This window comes from Staurois parvus, unplaced genomic scaffold (assembly GCF_062004578.1).
Source record: "Staurois parvus isolate SC_StPar_1 unplaced genomic scaffold, SC_StPar_1.0 ptg002140l, whole genome shotgun sequence".
NCBI lineage: Eukaryota > Metazoa > Chordata > Amphibia > Anura > Ranidae > Staurois > Staurois parvus.
The window spans coordinates 6,179,842-6,197,443 of NW_028319936.1; the positions used below are offsets into that span (position 1 = coordinate 6,179,842).

The 17,602-nt window shown below is 38.7% G+C and overlaps 1 protein-coding gene across 3 annotated transcripts in view; it reads right to left on the bottom strand.

Moving 5' to 3' along the window:
* Positions 1–452: 452 nt before the first annotated feature.
* LOC149432483 (amine oxidase [flavin-containing] A-like) overlaps positions 453–17,602 on the bottom strand; it is a 135,445-nt gene continuing 118,295 nt past the window's right edge. Inside the window, exons 14-16 of one of the 3 annotated variants that reach the window (XR_016308990.1) lie at positions 11,863–11,925; positions 7,454–7,592; positions 6,007–6,139 (exon numbers count right to left, since the gene is read on the bottom strand). Coding sequence is in view for 2 of the 3 variants with exons in the window: in XM_089665132.1 (XP_089521258.1) it covers positions 5,987–6,139; positions 11,863–11,925 (216 nt within the window). In the remaining variant the exon portion in view is untranslated. The other 2 variants (XM_089665132.1, XM_089665133.1) reach the window with 2 other exon arrangements.

Consider the following 17,602-nt stretch of genomic DNA (forward strand, 5'->3'; position numbering starts at 1 on the left):
AAAGAGGAGAATGGTGTTGCAACCAGGACAGCCCTGGATTGTGACAGGACTCAGGTAAGTCTTTAGGAACAGAGGGGTAGAACAAGTAATGTTCTTTTTTTTAGCTCAATGCACAGAACGCGTTAGGGCAAAACACATTTTGAATTTAGAACCACTCACTGATCTCTGCAGATGCAGGCACTGTGGATAAATTCTTCAAAGATCACAACCAAGGCACTGAAATCACATCTCCATCAAACTGCATGCCTGTACGTGTTTGGGAAATGAATCTCTATTGGTTCCTGGTATGAGCATTTCCATTTTTTGTTCCTGACATTGTTGTACCATGGTTAGAATGTTTGCCTGTTTATGCTATGTGTTAGTATTTATCATATTTCTTTCAAGGACTGAGTGGCTTCCAATCCACACCATGGATCTTTTTTTTTTGCAAAGAACACAAATGTACAACAGTATAATAAATCATGATAAAATTTTATTGATTGCAAAGTTTTAACTAGATACTCTTTGTGCAGTTTAGACTATAGACTGTAATATAATCTTTACATTTTTTTTAAAATCAAATTTGATCTTTATATATCTATCAAAATATAAAATAATACCACATGAATGCAGCAGCTATGACAACACATAACACATGAAATCATGGTCATAATAACAAATACTGTCTAGTCAAGTAAACTCAGGCGGCTTCCTAGAGAAAGCCAAGATTGTCTGTTCTGTAATACATGAAATAATTATTTTAAGAATAAAAAGCCCCTCATGTATAAACTGATATTTTATTAAAGGATAAATGCAGTTTAAGGGCCCTCATACCTATGCATTTTAACACACATTAGCACGTGTTCATAGGTTTATGTGTGAACATTGTTTATGTGTGCACTGTGCTGACCTGCAGTGCCGAAAAATTAAGTGGAGAGGTATGTAAACTATAATAATAAACATCCTTTATTTGCTTTCTTTTGGTCTGCTAAGTATAACATTGAAAGTGTTTTTACATATATTTTATATGTGCAAAAAATATGATTTGATTTTGCCAAAAATGTTGTGAGCTGATATCTTCCGGTGCTTTCTGCCTGTGAACAAGGAGGGGTTGTGGACATGAAGGGGAGATGAGGAGAGGTCTGTGTTGTTTGTAATGCATCAGGGATGAAGAAGGCAGGGCTGATGTGCTTTATTTTTCTGCACTTGCAGCGAGTTTAAAGCAATAAAACATGGAGAAGATGTGCATTTATTGCAGACTTGAACAAAATGTATTATTGCCTTGACATATGGTGTAATGTTTGCATTTTGATAGCATTAAAGAGCTTAATGATGGGCATGACCCCACACTTGCATTAGGCAACACAAAAAACACAGATAAAACAGATGTATAGGTTTGAAGCCAACTTAAAACTTGTTAGTACACTCCTCTAGAGCCTGCAGCAAAAAAAATGAGATAAAACCAGGAACATTGTAATAGTAACCTCAATTGTCACTGCATGGACTAGTCACTCCTTATTATCTCTAGGCCCTGCTGCAAAAAAATTGTCACTGCATGGGCTTGTAACTCCTTTTAATCTTCAGTGCTCCATACTTCCCAAAAGAACTGGTAGGCCATCCTGAGATGAACACAGACTGGCAACTAAGGCCAGCCATAGATGGAGTGATTTTCATGGGTTGCAGGAAAGAAAATTGTTCAATTCCTCCATCAACACAGTGCCAGGAGAACACTGTGATTATGGCTAGTGGCTAGCAATAATCTCATGTATACTCAGACAGGCTGGTTGTACTTAGCTTGAGCAATCAACCTGGGTACATTCAGCCTGTCCATACACGGTTTGAATTCCGGATGGTCCCTGCTGAACCGACTAAGATTAGAACCATCTATGACTGGTTTAAGGAATAGAAAGTCTGACACAGAAACCATCTTTGTCTTCATCTTGGCACAAGCAACCATCTCTATTAGGAGGTAGGGAGTATAAGAGATAGTAAACACTATGCTGTCCTTGGACAGAACAGGTAAGTGGTACAGGTGGTTACTCTCACATGTACAGGGTTGTATTTACAGCTGACATCCAGACAAACTTCTAAATACATGGATGGAATACATACATGATAGCTGTTTTAGGAACTCTACTTCTGTCTATCCAGTTTCAATTTCTTTACAGCTCAGCCCCACAGTGCAGCCCTGTCTGGCCAGTAGGGGGAGAGGCCTGATCTTTCTCTGCTGAATTTTTACTTTCACTTACAAGTCCTATGTACATCCTGAGTCCACACTCTGTGCGTGGACAGTAAAAAAAGAAGCAGCATACTGAGAAGTTCATCAGTTGCTCTGCTCTCTCCTACTTGCACTACTGCATAAATAAATGGCTCCTTGCGCTGCTTCTCTCTCTCAGCTCTGCTGTTCACACTGCAGTATAGACTGCAAAAGGCTATTACTAAATCACTATTTTTTTTTTAATTTTACAAAAATACATTTAAAGCTGAACTCTGCACACATTTTGTTTCCATGTAGTGGGGCAATGCCTGCAATCCATGGGTTACCTCCTAATTTTTTTTCTAGGGTAGAAAAGAACGGAGATATACTTAACTTATCTCTGATCCTCCCAGCAGAAGACCAGTCCAGCACCCCCACGCTCCAGAAAAGTGGACCGTTCCTGACGTCATCAGATCCAGAGCAAGCTGCATAGACCAGGAACAGTCCGTGGACGCTGGACCGTGGGGGAGCACCGTTTTCCAGAGGATCCAAGGATCAGGTGAGTAGATGCTTTCTGCTGACCCCTAGACAGAACAAGCAGTTGACCCGTGCATTGCAGGCACAACCTTACTGCATGGGAAAAAAAAGGTCCAGAGTTCAGCTTTAATTCTGTATTTGTGATTAAAGAGCTACATTATTTTGCGCCTTATATATCTGCCTGGAGTTCAGCTTTAAATAAGGCCTGTATCCCTAATTTAAATGAAAACTAAGGACAGCACTGAGTAAAAAGCACCATGAGATGGCTCTGTGTTCTTTGAACTATCAATTTCCCCCCTCAAAAAGCATGAGCCTTTACTCATGCTTGAGCCTTCTCAAAAGCCTAAACTTGCCAGAATGAGCAAACAGTGGCCAGGTCCAAGCTTATTCAAGCAAGTCAATACGTTTAAAAAAAATTCTATTTGCATATGGTTATCAGGGGGTCTAGTGCTCTGTGGGTGGTGAGATGGAAAATTACAATTTTCAAAGTAAAACTGCACATAAAATAAGAAAAACAATTGGGGTTGATTTACTCAAGATAAATATACTGTGCATTGCAAGTGCAGTTGCTCCAAAGCTTATTAAATGAGGCAAAGCTTCACTTTGCAAAGAATACACAATCACATGCAAGGATAATAAAAAAATAAAACAGCATTTTTGCTTGCACATGATTGGATGAAAAAAGTCAGCAGAGCTTCCCTTCAGATCTAGAGCAATTGCACTTGCAGCGTACAAACTATTTGCCTTTAGTAAATCAACCCCAATGTGTTACAAAATCATACTACTGTCACGTTCAGTAATCTGGAGAGCTAGAAATCCCCAACCTCAGTTATACGGCACAAATAAGATTTAATAAAAAAAAAATCTAAATAAAGAGTTTCAAGCCATTTTCCATATAACATATGGCAACAGTGCTAAGTGAATTAAACTACCTAAGAATATTAAGTGCAGTGATTAGCATCTAAACCAAGTGAATGGTAGTAAAATCATAGGCAAGTGAAAGAAATGTCTGAATTTTATTAAGAAATAAAAGTCTACAGCTTCCCTTCTTAAACACATACTGCTTTAACAGTTGCTAAAAGGTAAAATTATTTGATAATGGATTGATCTGAATTACCATTTTGCAATATTTTACATTTCAAAGATTTTATTTAAATCCATAGCTTGTATAAAATAAATGCACTCAAATAATAATGTTGAGCATTTAAAGGGGTTCCCTATTCTATCTGTAGAATAAGCCTGGAATAATTCTTGTGCTTGTAGTAACCTGGTTAAATCCTGCAGTTTTATGAATGTCACCGCAGTGCAAAGTAATGTGCTGTATTTATGTGTTCCACCACAATGTGAATAAATGGATGTCCCAGTACAGGTGTGAACGCTCTGGCATTATCCTGAGCTGAACTAGTCAAAAATAGTACAGCTGTGTTTTTCATGTATTGAAGCTTGTTAAGGAACCAACATTGGGATTTAAATGATTGTGAGGCCTGATTTCAGTTCTTCTATACTTGAACCTTCACAATTTAGCTTTCCTTAACAGCCTCCCTAATACCCCCCTCTTACCCCAGGCCCCATAGCAACTGCATGGGCTGTTATGGCTATTGTTACACCACATAACTGGCCACACATAATCAAAATTTGATCTGGTTCAGCAGGAACCGTTGGAATTGTGATCCATGTATGGCCATTTCTGTGATGAGAAGCTGATCTATTAAACTGGCTTGTTGGTAAATTTTTGCTCGATCAGCACATGCAGCCAATCTGCTGCAGCACTGATTAGTGTTCTGTCTCCTGCTCCTCTTCAATATACAGTAAACTGTAAATCTAAAAGGGAGATTAAAATTCATTATTACTATGACAAGTGTGCAGATTAGAGTCCCAAAGAGATTTAAGAAACAAATGGGGGAGATTTCCTCTCAGGTATACATTATAAAATCATAGTTTTAGCATTTCGATATTTTATCTTGTCAAATAAAAGTTATTAGTGAAAACTATTCTAATATATATTTTGACATATATATATTTAACCAATATTTTTAACTGATAATGCTTTTTGTTCACATATTATGCATATTACTCTGTCGCTCAAAGAAGTTCACATCTAAAGTCCCAACCACATGTACACATAAGGGTTAATTTGTAATGAAGGCAATGGACCAAGCCAAGCAAGCAGGCCTTTGGATTGTAGGCGGAAACCCATGAAATCACACAGAAAATTTACATACTGCATGCTAATAAAATTAAAACCCTGAATCCACAGCTCCAAGGCAAGAGCGTGTTCACTTTTCCATCATATTGTCTTCTCACTAGATCTTGTATGATCCACAAGCTTTAATATTTTTAAGACATAGAAAAGCTTGATGGGCACTCTCAACTCAATGAAAAGTTTTTATGTTTAAAGTGTATGCAGGGTCTTTAAAGGAATAAAACGTGGGACAATGTGCAGATCTTACAAAGATGCACTTAATTTGCTTTTTTGCCCTCAAATCCACTTTAAAAGCTATATTCATTAGCTTTTTTATTTCCCTACCTTTGTACCTAAAGGCTCTTCTGCCATCAAAGGTGTTTCAGTCGGGTAATTATAGGACACAATACTGCTGTGTTCAGATGCATATAAATTATGGATGTGCATGCACCAAATTGTGTGCATGAGCCCTAACGATAACAGTTCTTCTTAAACTCTACAAATGATGGAAGGGTAATTTACGGAACTTGCAGTTATTTTAATTTTCTTAGAAACCTAAGTAAGGAACTGTTTACCAGTGGATAATAGGTTAATGATTTTAGAATTACTTGACTTGTCTTGTCCATCAACATCTTTATGTTTTACAGTAAGGATGCATTGACCCATATTATCTTTTGAGGGTCCCACAGAAGGCTTATGGCTGATGAAACCATTTATTGTAAGTACTTGGCCTGCTTTCTATCCTGAGTTACTTTATTGCTATGCATAGCTCACTAGTTATTCTGGTCTATAAACCCAGAGATGTTATATAGCCAATAACACATGTTCCACTACACATGTTAAATTACATATTAAAATTTCATAACTATTGTTTTGTCTTTGGGAGGTACCATTTATGATCATGTTTTAAGTTAATTTTTAAATGATTTTATTTTTTATCAGTAAACCCAAGAGTCTACTAAGCGGTAAAAATGGATTTGTCCAGTTTATGATCACCAATTCAAAATCTGATTCTAAAATGGACACATCCAAATACCAAATTGGTTGGTTTTCATGAAGGCTTGGTTAAATGAAAATAAAAAGAATTAATATTAAACTCGAAAAACAAATCCTTTCTTGTGTGCAAAGAATCCAAGAGTAGCCACTGCTAAAAAAGTAGAGAAACCAATGAACCTCACTAAACCTCGAGCAGATGGTAGATTTCTTTCCAAAAATGATTTGTTGAATGGCAACGCAGGGACATCCTACAAAGAAAAGATAATTTGTTAGATGGTTTGTCCTGTAAATGACTTTTGTAATTCATACATTTCTCTCCCGCTGCTTATGACAATTCATGAAAAAACATCCATTTTTTCCAGAACACATTATAAAAGAGAAAAGGCAACTGCATTGTAAAAGTAGATATAAACCTGTTGTAAACTATCATAAACTGCAACATGTTAAACTGATTGCAAATGTTGTTGTCAGTCTTTTATGGGCCTCTTGTGGACCAGCTTTGAGCTTGTGTCAATGGCATCAGTTGGACATTGGTTTGAGATGCTTCTGAGATCATTCAAAATTTATTTACAGGTGCATTGAGCTGCAACTGATCTCATTTGACCTACTTCAAGTAGATTTTTCATTTCTATGTACTTGTATGGGGAAACAAAACTTGCTTAAAGTAAACAAAAGCCCACTGACATAGGCCCTAAATCTGCACCTTCTGTTTAAATTATACCTAGTGATTCTGCCATGTATTTAAGGCTTAAGTGTAATTTTTCCACTGAACAAGGCTTTCAAGAGGAAGCAGAGAATCAAAAAGAGCGATTACTTGATAGAGGATACAGTAAGTCTTGCTTACGCAAAGCATATAATCATACTTGTCGGCAGTCATGGCCTGACCTCTTGTTTCAAAAAAAGAGAAAAGTAGATATGGCAAAAGAGCCTACTCCTATAGTGTTGAGGTATTCCAATCAGCATTTACAGATTAGACAAATCCTGCAATGTCATTGGTCAATTCTAACAGACGATGATTTGGTGAAACAATTTGTAAATGCTGTACCTTCTATCTCATCCACCATCCCTGACAGCGTGGAGAAGGTCCCTTCTTTTGTGGCCTGCAGGGGGAAATCTCCCGTGCCGTCCCATAACTGCCCCAGACGTTGTGTGTCGCCGCGCATGCGCCCTGCATGGCCACATATTCACACCGGGCGCCGGCGTGACATCATGACGTCATGTTCATTACAACGGGTGTTGGCGGTGGATGCCAGGGGACACCTTCTCCTTCATGGATGCCAGAGTGGTGACATGGAAACACCATTTTGGCATCATTTACGGCTTTTGCCGCTTCATCCTTGGACTGGTGGCACAAGTGCATTAGATCACCCCCGGATGAGATAAGTATCCCGCATTGAACCCTATTTATTGTATACATTATTGCAGTTGGTTCTTGGCTTCTTGTCTTGAAGGTGGTCTTTCATATGATCTTCATGGTTTGGTGAGCATTTACATCCTTTCAGTGAAGAGAAGTAGTTATCGCTATAAAACATTTTGTCAGTGTGTTTATGGTTTGATTTTACCTTTCCCATAGGTAAAAAATCTGGACGCAGCTCATATTTGCTGAGGTTTCCTACACTTTATCAGTGGTTTGGTGTTCTTGTCTTTAAAGTGGTTTCCTGTGCTATCTTGATGGTTTGGTCAGCAATGATCTTTGTCCCTCTGTGGAAGATCAACATTTATTATCATGTTAATTTGTCAGTACTCTCACCGTTTGGCGTGATTTTTATTATAGATACTCTATCTTGATACAGTTTTCCCTGCTGAGATTTTTTATATCTCCACACCTTACTAATCTGAGGCAAAGATACTTCTACATTTCTATATTCCAGTAAGTACTGTGAATAGCCATATTAATTATGAGGTTTAATACTATCCAAGGCAGTCTGTGCTGGTATATTCATAATCTTTTGATTTCCATCGCAGTTCAACTAACTATCTTGGGCTTCTGTTCTATGGGATCTGTGACAAATTCACCATTGAAGAAAAAAGTATTTCAATCTTTTAAGTAATTGCCCTGAGTTGCGGTCCTGTGGGACCAGTGATATCTTCACCACTGAATGAAAAATACTTCAATCTATTATGCGTATTCGCCATGCTTTAACATGGTTAGTCCTACTTTTTCTAGATCACTTTGAGTATCATCCTTTAGGCCCATCAGGTAAGCTTTGTATGCAATTCATTTTGTTTTTTGTGATGTTCGTAGAAGGTGATCTGATGTTTACTAGTTGCTGTTGTTTCCATGGGATCGACATCTGACCACTCTTGTTCTCCTTGAGTGACCACTCTGTTGGGGCTTCGGTTCAAGTGGTTTCATCCTGGATGCCATCATCTTACAATTGCTCTGACTAATATTTTTTGTAAGTACTATTATGGTAATGATATAATGCCATTGACTAATTGTCTATATATGCATATTATGATTTACTTCTATGTGTTCATTAGAAATTCTCTCTGTATCTATGCCCCCTGAAGAAGATCAAAAATGTGGCATGATCAAAACGCGTCAATGTAACTTTCTCCCTTATTTAGGGATTCTCTCATTTTGTGAAGAAAGTTATTTTGTAATATTTGTCAGAGCAAATGTTTTTTTTAAAAACTATGTATTTCTTACAAGTATGTCTATGTAATAAAGCTGATATTTCTTTTTTTAAAAAGTTTTCTTGAGTATATGTGTAATGTCCTAGTTTGCTGCACTAAAGTCTCATAAGGTTTTTTTTCTTTTATGTATCTTTCGGGCCGAGCAGCCAGATACTCGACCTTTCTGGTAGTGATTCTGCCATGAAGTTCTTCACCTAGGCATTTCCTGTTATGGGGAAACAACTGTCACCCAAATATGCCCCTGGGTTGTCACCCTGTCACATAAGCCCTTGTCATACTAGCAGCATGTGTCCTGACATACATTGTGAAGTAATGATCCACTGTTGCTACTACCTAGAAGCTGGTCTTAGAGTGGACCTTGCAGTAATATGAGTCTACTTACACTGTTCAGGCCCATTCTCCCTTCACACATCACCTACAATTGGTAGATATATACTTACCTCACTCTTCTCTTCTACCCGTGGTGTCTAGATGAGGATAATGTTACTTTCCTTCCAGCTAGGTCCTGAGAAATACAGAGCAGCCCATATCTTGAGAGAAGACACTTGCAATGGCTTGAGTATCTTCCCGCAAGATTTTGTCTGCTCTGCATTTCCTGGAAATCTTCCCAGAAGCAAGAAGACAATATGCCCAGTGATGTGTAAGATAGGGGGGGTAAATTAAGTATAAATACATTTTTTTTTACAGGTACATTTTACGTTTTCTACAAAGTAGGGGGCCTGGAAAATGTGGAGGGGCACTACATTTTGCCCACTTTAAGTAATGATTGGTTAATGCTGCAGTGGGTGCATGGAGACAAGAAGTGGCTGTAAGAGACTGGAGATCAACAGCTTTGACATCTAAAAAAGGATGAAAAGAAGAAGAAAAAAAGGATTTCATAAAAAAAAAAAGGATTTCATGAAAAAAAAATTTGATACACAGCTTTAGCAGCTATATGTTACGCAGAAAGGGATTACATTTACTTGGATTCTTTGTTGATCCTGTAAAGATGTGCCTTTTTGATAACACTGAGGCATGTCTAAAAGAAATCTCCAACACTTTACAGCACCTATGACTATGATGTATTGTAAGAAAGGCTTTAAAAACTTTACACCCCTGCTGGATGATTTATGTATAAAAGATAAGTATAGGGAACACTAGAGATCAAGGATCTCTAGTAAGTCAGACTATAAAATAACACAGACATTTCAAAGCTGGCCTGTTTACAAATAATGATGTGCAATTTGATTTACAAACCAGGAAAATTGCAAATGCAATAATTCACATTGATATTTCCCTATTGGAGATTTACTAAAATTGAAGCACTCAGAATATGGTGCACCTGTGCATGGTAGCCATTCAGCTTCTAACTTCAATTACTCTTTGACAATAAAACCTGAAACCTGGTTTCTATGCAGAACTGCACCAGATTTTGCATGCTCCGGTTTTAGTAAATCTCCCCCATAGAGTCTTCAAATTTTCAGGGAATCATACAATTTGCAAACCACAACTGCCTGGATTCCTGATTTGTGTGATTCTCAGATCAGACTTATCTGCAACAATTCCAGCAAATCAGCACTTCTCCTGATTCGAGTATAACTAGCTGCAAATGTAGCAAAGTTTATTTTCTAATATTAAAGTGGACTTTGCACCTAATACAGTATAGGTGAAGGTGATGTCATCTTCCTTCTGGTGAGATCCAGGGAATGTAGAGTTCTCCAAATGTCCTAGAGAAGACACTCCCAGCTCTGTGCTGCAGCATCTTCACACTAGATTTGGACTACTCAGCATTCCCGAGGACCTCAGGTGAATGTAATAACTTTTCTCTTTTAAAGGTGTTTTTTTTTATTTGTTAAATTTCCCTAGTGTTTCAGCAAGGCTAAAAAGGGAGCAGACATAACCAGCAGACTTCACAGTACTTACAAGGCTCACCTTAGGGGGATGTTTGTATTTTCATTGTACATTCTTAATAGTTTATTGTATTATTTTCAGAAGGGGTTGATGATTCCTTTCACTTTAGTCTGTTTTCTTTTTATTGCTTGGTGATACATTTAAGTTCAAGCACAGCTAGTACACTCTTTATTCCGCATCATGGTTATTAATGTGGGCAAGTAAAAATACTAGATTGATATCTCTAATGTCTTTTCAAATTAGGCTTCAATGATGCTAGAGCTATCGATTTCTCTGTCTAGTTATGTTGCAACATGAATAAATTCACTTAGGCTCCAGTCACATCTAGGCATTTTGTATCACAGGGAGAATTGCCACAATTTTGCCTGTGATCCCAAAACGCTCTGCAAAACTGACAAATCACACCATGCCTGTTCAGGTACCATTCATTTTCAATGGCATCTAAACGCGGGTGAGATTCTGCAGCAACCATTGAATGAAAAATTGTGCTGCAATTGTGCAAACCTTGTCACTCTAAAAGAAGCTCCTGCTCCTTTTTGGGTGACAAGCTTCGCACGTTGTAGTTTGCCGCGATTGCAGTGCGATTTATTGAGTGACAACTGTGACAAAATTGCACCTGCATTTAGGTGCCATTGTAACTGAATGGTGCCTAAACAAGCATAGTGCAATCTGTCAGTTTTGCAAAGCGTTTTGGAATTGCAGGCAGAATTGCTGAGATTCTGCCCGCGATACAAAACGCCTAGATGTGAATGGACTCTTAAAGTTACTTAGGGCTGGATTTAAAAAGGGCATGGTAAGCTCATACTTACACTACAAAGTGTATCTCCAGCTAATATATTTTTATTTCGTTTTGGATAGAATACGGATGGGATAGGATATCTGTCAGGTTTTTATCACTGTGTTCCCACTTGGGAGAGTCAAAACTATTTGTTTTGGGGATTTTTGTTACTGTGACAGCTGTAATCGTAAAAGAAAGAGAAGGGGCATTGCTGCAGTAAAGTTCCCTTTTACACTAAGGGTCCGATCAGGTCTACCTGTCTGGTTTTCATATGGACCTGATCAGACTCTCCATTAACCCCATAGACAGGCAGGTGAAAAGCTATATGCACAATAGGTCAACAGGATACTAGATACAGAATGAAAGGTTGCTGAAAAACAATCAGCTGCAATGTGTTGTAATACTATCATGTAATAATGACTTATGTGTTCATGACAAAGTCCTCTCTTATTTACAAATGATAATCATTAGTACCATTATACTACAGCTGCTTCCCACCCACTTCAATTTCCATCAGCTGTCCCCGCAGAGCTTGACATATACTGCTCAGCTAGAAGCGATTTGTGGGAAATTAACAAGCTGGTGTTTTACCAAAATGATATTTTTACATCTATATCATCAAACCCATTAATTATATGAATTGAGGAACAATGTAGAACTTACCACCGACTCTGGTTCAGGCACCCATATTTCATTTTCTGAAATGAGTCCCATTTTGCACATTATCTGTAAGGAATAGCAATACATTTTACGCTTTTATAATTTCACAGTTTGGAAGAATACTGGTTGGAAATGAACAGCTTTGAAAAGGGCTTGATTGGAACTGAGAATTTAAATTATAGATTACTTGACTGCTTAACAGACTGTGCTTTCTAGAAACATATTTCAAACGGAATGAAAGACAATAAATATTGAATAAAGTATTAAAAAACTGTACGGAAGATACATCCATTTGTTCCTTAAACAGAACCAGTGAGTAGATGAAGTATCCACTGCTAATTACATTCAATAACAGAAGCACTCAGGTTCCTGATCACAATTCAGCATATCCTGCCAAGCACCCCAAAATCCCCACAACAGCAACCAGCTTCTGTGGCCACAAGCTTTGTACAGGTGCCTCCTAATTTTTGTTCCTATTGGTTTGGGTGGTCATCCACCACGGCAGTCAGCTTTGTGCCACTTGAAAGTGGGCCCATGTTCTGGATTACTCTGTTGGGTCCCTTTCAATACTCATATCACCTTACGTTCTCAGGATTTCGAATAAAATGTACATAATTATAATAAAGATGAGTACTACTAATATGTTATATGTTTTGATAATATGCATTTACTGTATATTACCTACAGTATGTAGTTGAATGGTGATGTAAAGAAACTGGTTTAATTGAAGTGAGTTTTTAAAGATCGCCTAAAGACAGACAGGGTGGGGGCTGACCTAACGTACTGCAGTAGGGAGTTCCAGAGGACAGGAGAGGCTCTGGAGAAGTCCTGGAGTTCACAGACACGTTCCTGGGACGGATTACTACTTCATAGTGGAACCCAGCTCACCCAGAGGGATACCACCTACCAGGAGCACACAGGGGGACCCCTAGTGGAAGTGGACTACCAGCCTCATACCAAATAGAAGGAGGACCATCCATCATCAGATGACATCAGGGTTTTTTATACACAAAAGCGCATTTAATATGCGCGTCCGGTGAGTGCGCATTACTTTATCACTACCACATGGATACCGGACTCTCATGTCACCTGAGCACTTTAATTTTCATACTAATTTCCTGGACTATTTTTTTGCTTTTTATACATTTGTATGGGATCAACCTCCATTCCAATATATATATATATTTGTTTTTATTACCGAGCGCTGCACTTCTTATATACAATTTTTAGTTTATTAACCACTTAATGTCCCTTCATCATTTACAAATGCTAGAATTATTTACCTGCAGTCATGATCCCAGTATCATTTTTTGCAGCCGGCGCTTGTGAAAAAAGTAAAAGCAATTCTAGCAGCTATGCAGCCACTAGATTATTATTTAGGCAGCAGAAGGGGGTCCCATGGTCCAATGGCATGGGAGAGCCCGGTAACGATGTGACCGGTGGCATCCCGTTCCTGGGAAGCAGTGAGAGGAATTGATGTCGGTCCTCCCACTATGTGACATCACAAACCGTAAGCAACGAGGATTTCATCACTTATGGTTTCATTTTCATGTAAACAAGCCGTTACCGGTTTTTGAAAGCACCTGATCAAGCTGATCTCAGTTTGATCATGTGCTTTAGAGCAAGGGTCTCCAATCTTGCTAAACAGAGGGCCAGTTTACTGTCCTTCATACATTAGGATGGCCGGATTGTGGCCAGCGGGAGTAGGAAATACTTCACTTTTGGTATTATAGGAGCAATAGTTGGTATCAGTGGAAGGAACAGTGCCCCATAGTTTGTATCAGTGGAAGGATTAGTGTCCCATTGTTTGTGACAGTGGGAGGAATTGTGCCCCATTGTTGGTGTCATTGGGAGGAATCGTGCCACAATCATTAGTAGCAGTGGGAGGCATAGCACCCCATTGTTGGTGTCAGTGGGAGTAACCGTACTCCATTATTGGTATCAGTGGGAGGAATAGTGCCCCATCGTTTGTATCATTGGGAAGAATAATGCCGTGTTGGAGTCAGTGGATGGAAATTGTGCCCCAAGGGCCAGAAAAGAGCAGCATCTGGCCCCCGGGTCACAGTATGGAGACCAATGGATGTTGTTTATCCTTTGTGATAGCAATAAAGTTGATCCCCAAAAAAATGTAAAGGTACAGTGTTCAAAGTTAAATAAAATAATAATATAAAACATTTTTTAAAGCGCCCCGTCCCCACCTGCAAAAGCGAAGCGATGCGTCGGTCCTGCATGCATATGTAAACATTGATTGCACCACACACGTGAGGTATTGCCAGCAATAATTCTAGCACCAGACCACCTGTGTAACACTAAACTGGTAACCTGTAAAGGCTTTTAAAGCATCGCCTATGGAGATTTTGAGGTACCATAGTTCCATGGTCATATGCAATTTTAAAGCATAACATGTTTGGTATCTATTTACTTGGCGTGACATCATCTTTTATATTTTACCAAACAATTAGGTATTATATTGTGTTTTTCTGCACATTAAAATTAATTGAAGTGTATTTTTATTCAAAATATATATATATTATTACAAAAATATCATATGTCATAAAAATATGCAGCACCCAACACTTTATGCTCTAGGGCCTCTGCTTAAAAATACATATGATGTTTGGGGGTTCCAAGTAGTTTTCTAGCAAAAAAAATGTAGATTTTTTTTTCATGTAGGAGAGGAATGTCAGAACTGGCCCAGACTGGAACTGCTCAAACTGCAAAGGTACTAGCTTATTCAGCATGAAAAAGAACAATGTGCAATAACAAAAAAAGGAATCTTCTGATGAGTTGCGATGAGAACTGTACCTACATATCATTGTTTATCACTGTGTTGCTTTAGTGCATGAGGACTTTGCTCTTTTTTGTTAAAATAACTCTCTTTCCAATACTTAAATATTAGCATGGGAAAGTGATTAGACATTCTGGTCAAACAAAATAGATAACACAGATAGATGAATATAGAAATATAAATGATGAATACAGGATATAGAGTTACCAAAAAATGTTAAGACAAAACTATTGATTACAAGGTGATGTTGATAGATGTGATAATATGCAAGCTGAAAAACCGTACAAAAGAAAAGAGAAAAGAGATTGCGGGGAATGTGATTTTACAAGATAGAGATAAATGAGAAAAGCACAAAGCACCAAGATAAAGAAAGGCAGAGGATATGAGAAGGAAAGCAGGGAAGATAATGAAATATATAGCCAGGTGTGTAGAGGCTAAGCAAGCCTGTGACATTACAGAAACAATGTTGTGTACGAGAACAGAGAAAATGTGAAGGTTTGTGGGAAATACCTATATCTATCAGAGATGGGATGTAATTGAATTCAAGTACAGCTAGATCATTTGTAAAATGTGTCAAAAAAGTTCTCTAGGGGGCGCCAAAATGTCACATTAAATGCACCTGCAAAATCCTGCACCGTATTTAGCTAGAAAAGCAATGTAATATGTGCTAACAATTTCTAATTAAAACATCATTTACATACCTGGATTTAACTGAAAGTTTGTTATATTTCTTTAAGTAGAATTAGGCCTCATGCACACTTGAGCAAAAAATGCCTGTTTTACAGACGTCTGACATTTTTTTTTTCTGCCTCCAAATGCCCCTCCATTTTAGCCTATGTGTCCATGCACACTATAGGCGTTTAGAGACAGGAGTGTTTAAAAGCAGAATTAAAATAAAAAAACATCACTTGTGCGTTTAAGAGAGGATCATTTTCAATGGACTGAAATCGCACCACACCGCACCAAACGTCGTTCATGCACTACTACTACCAGATCACAGGGTACTTTTGTACTGTGCAGGCAAACGCACTGTTTGTGACCAGTGTTTGGGGTGTTGTTAACTTTGCATTGCCACCCACTGCAGATCACAAGGGCAGTGCAGTTTTAATGTAGTGTGGGGCACCGGCACGGTGCATTTTCCGCTCTGAATTCTAGTGTGAACAGGCCCTACAAGAGAATCACAGGCTGATAAGAATGGTACCAAGATCATGGTTATAGCAGAAACACCTCAATAGCATGGCTGTATATACACTCAGTGGCCACTTTTATAGATACACCTGTTCAATTGCTTGGTAACACAAATGGCTAATCACATGGCAGCAAATCAATGCATTTAGGCATCTGGACGTAGTGAAGACGACTTGCTGAAATGCAAACTGAGCATCAGAATGGGGAGAAAGTGGATTTAAGTGACTTTGAACATAGCACGGTTGATGGTGCCAGCTGGTCTGAGTATTTAAAAAACTGCTGATCTACTGGGATTTTCACATAGGTTTACAGAGAATGGTCCGAAAATGAAAAAAATATCCAGTGAGCGGCAGTTGTGTGGACGAAAATGCCTTCTTGATGTCAGAGGAGAATGGGCAGACTGGTTGCTGCAACATTCAGATGATGGGGTCAGAATTTGGTGTAAACAACATGTAAGCACGGATCCATCCTGCCTTGTATCAATGGTCCAGGCTGGTGGTGTAATGGTGTGGGGGATATTTTCTTGGCACTAGCAAGGTGAACCTAATAAAGTGGCCAGTGAGTGTATATGTACGGTGGTATTCAGGTGGGTATAACTCTTGCACATGTAGAAAGGAGGCGGCAGCTTTTCCTATTAAAACTCTGACTGACCAAGTGGTGATGATGGATGCAAATCCTACAATTTTTCAGTCATTTTGATAAAAATGCTGACAATTTACATCAATATCTTCAGAAAATAAATGTATGTGTAATAAAGTATGCTAAAATCCATACAATGTGCACTGTTGACCTACAGGGAATACATTTTTTGAAAAATTGGAGATTTGCATTACCATAAAGCTATGTTAACAGTCTTACCATGATAGATCAAACCAGTAATAGATCTTAGAGAAAATGCAGCTACAGGATCCCTGTGCTGGCCACCTGTGTTAAGGGTGGTCATGTATTCATCAGAATTTCTGCTGAACTGGAGGATCAGAGTTCAGAGTAGCTGAGCCTCCACTTCAGGAAATATCATTTAACCACATTCCCAACCCATAACCTTTATGGCCAGAACCAGACTGGAGCAGAATTCTCAACAAGCAATGTATTTCAGCCCATTTATTGGCACCACTGATTTAGCCGGTGTGGATTTTAGATGCAGGAATCCACTGACTCCTGCTGCGGTTGTGAGCCGTTGGTTGAAGCCGTTGACCCTGTTCACTATAATGACAGGTTGCAGGGATTCAAGTCGCACCACACAGCTAGCACTTCGTGTGCGTTTAGCAGCAATCGCCGCAGTTAATTGCTGGCTGTGCTAAAAGCAGCGAATAGCTGCAGCTGTTGACGAGCTGCCATTACAGTGAATGGGACTGGTGACTGCACCTAGCTGCTCAGGACCGCAGCAGGAATTAGAAGACTCTTACTGCTTCAATTAGCACAAGCCTAAATTGCTTGTGTGAATGTAACCTTAGGCTGGCCATACACTATACAATTTTCTGTCCAATTTCCTTTAGATTTACCTTCAACTATGTAGTGCAAGGGCTTGCCCAATTGGATACAACTGAAAGTGTTGTTTAGGTTTGACCTCATATTATACGGTTTTTGATAAATCTAAAGCAACATTTTCAAGAAAATTGTATAGTGTATGGCCAGCCTTAGACCCCGATCACACAGGGTCTGACTTGGCATGTGATTTGCATGCCATATGACTTACAAATTGCATGGCAAGTCACACGCTATTGTCCGCAATTACAGTGGTCATATTTTCTAAATATTTCTAAAGTA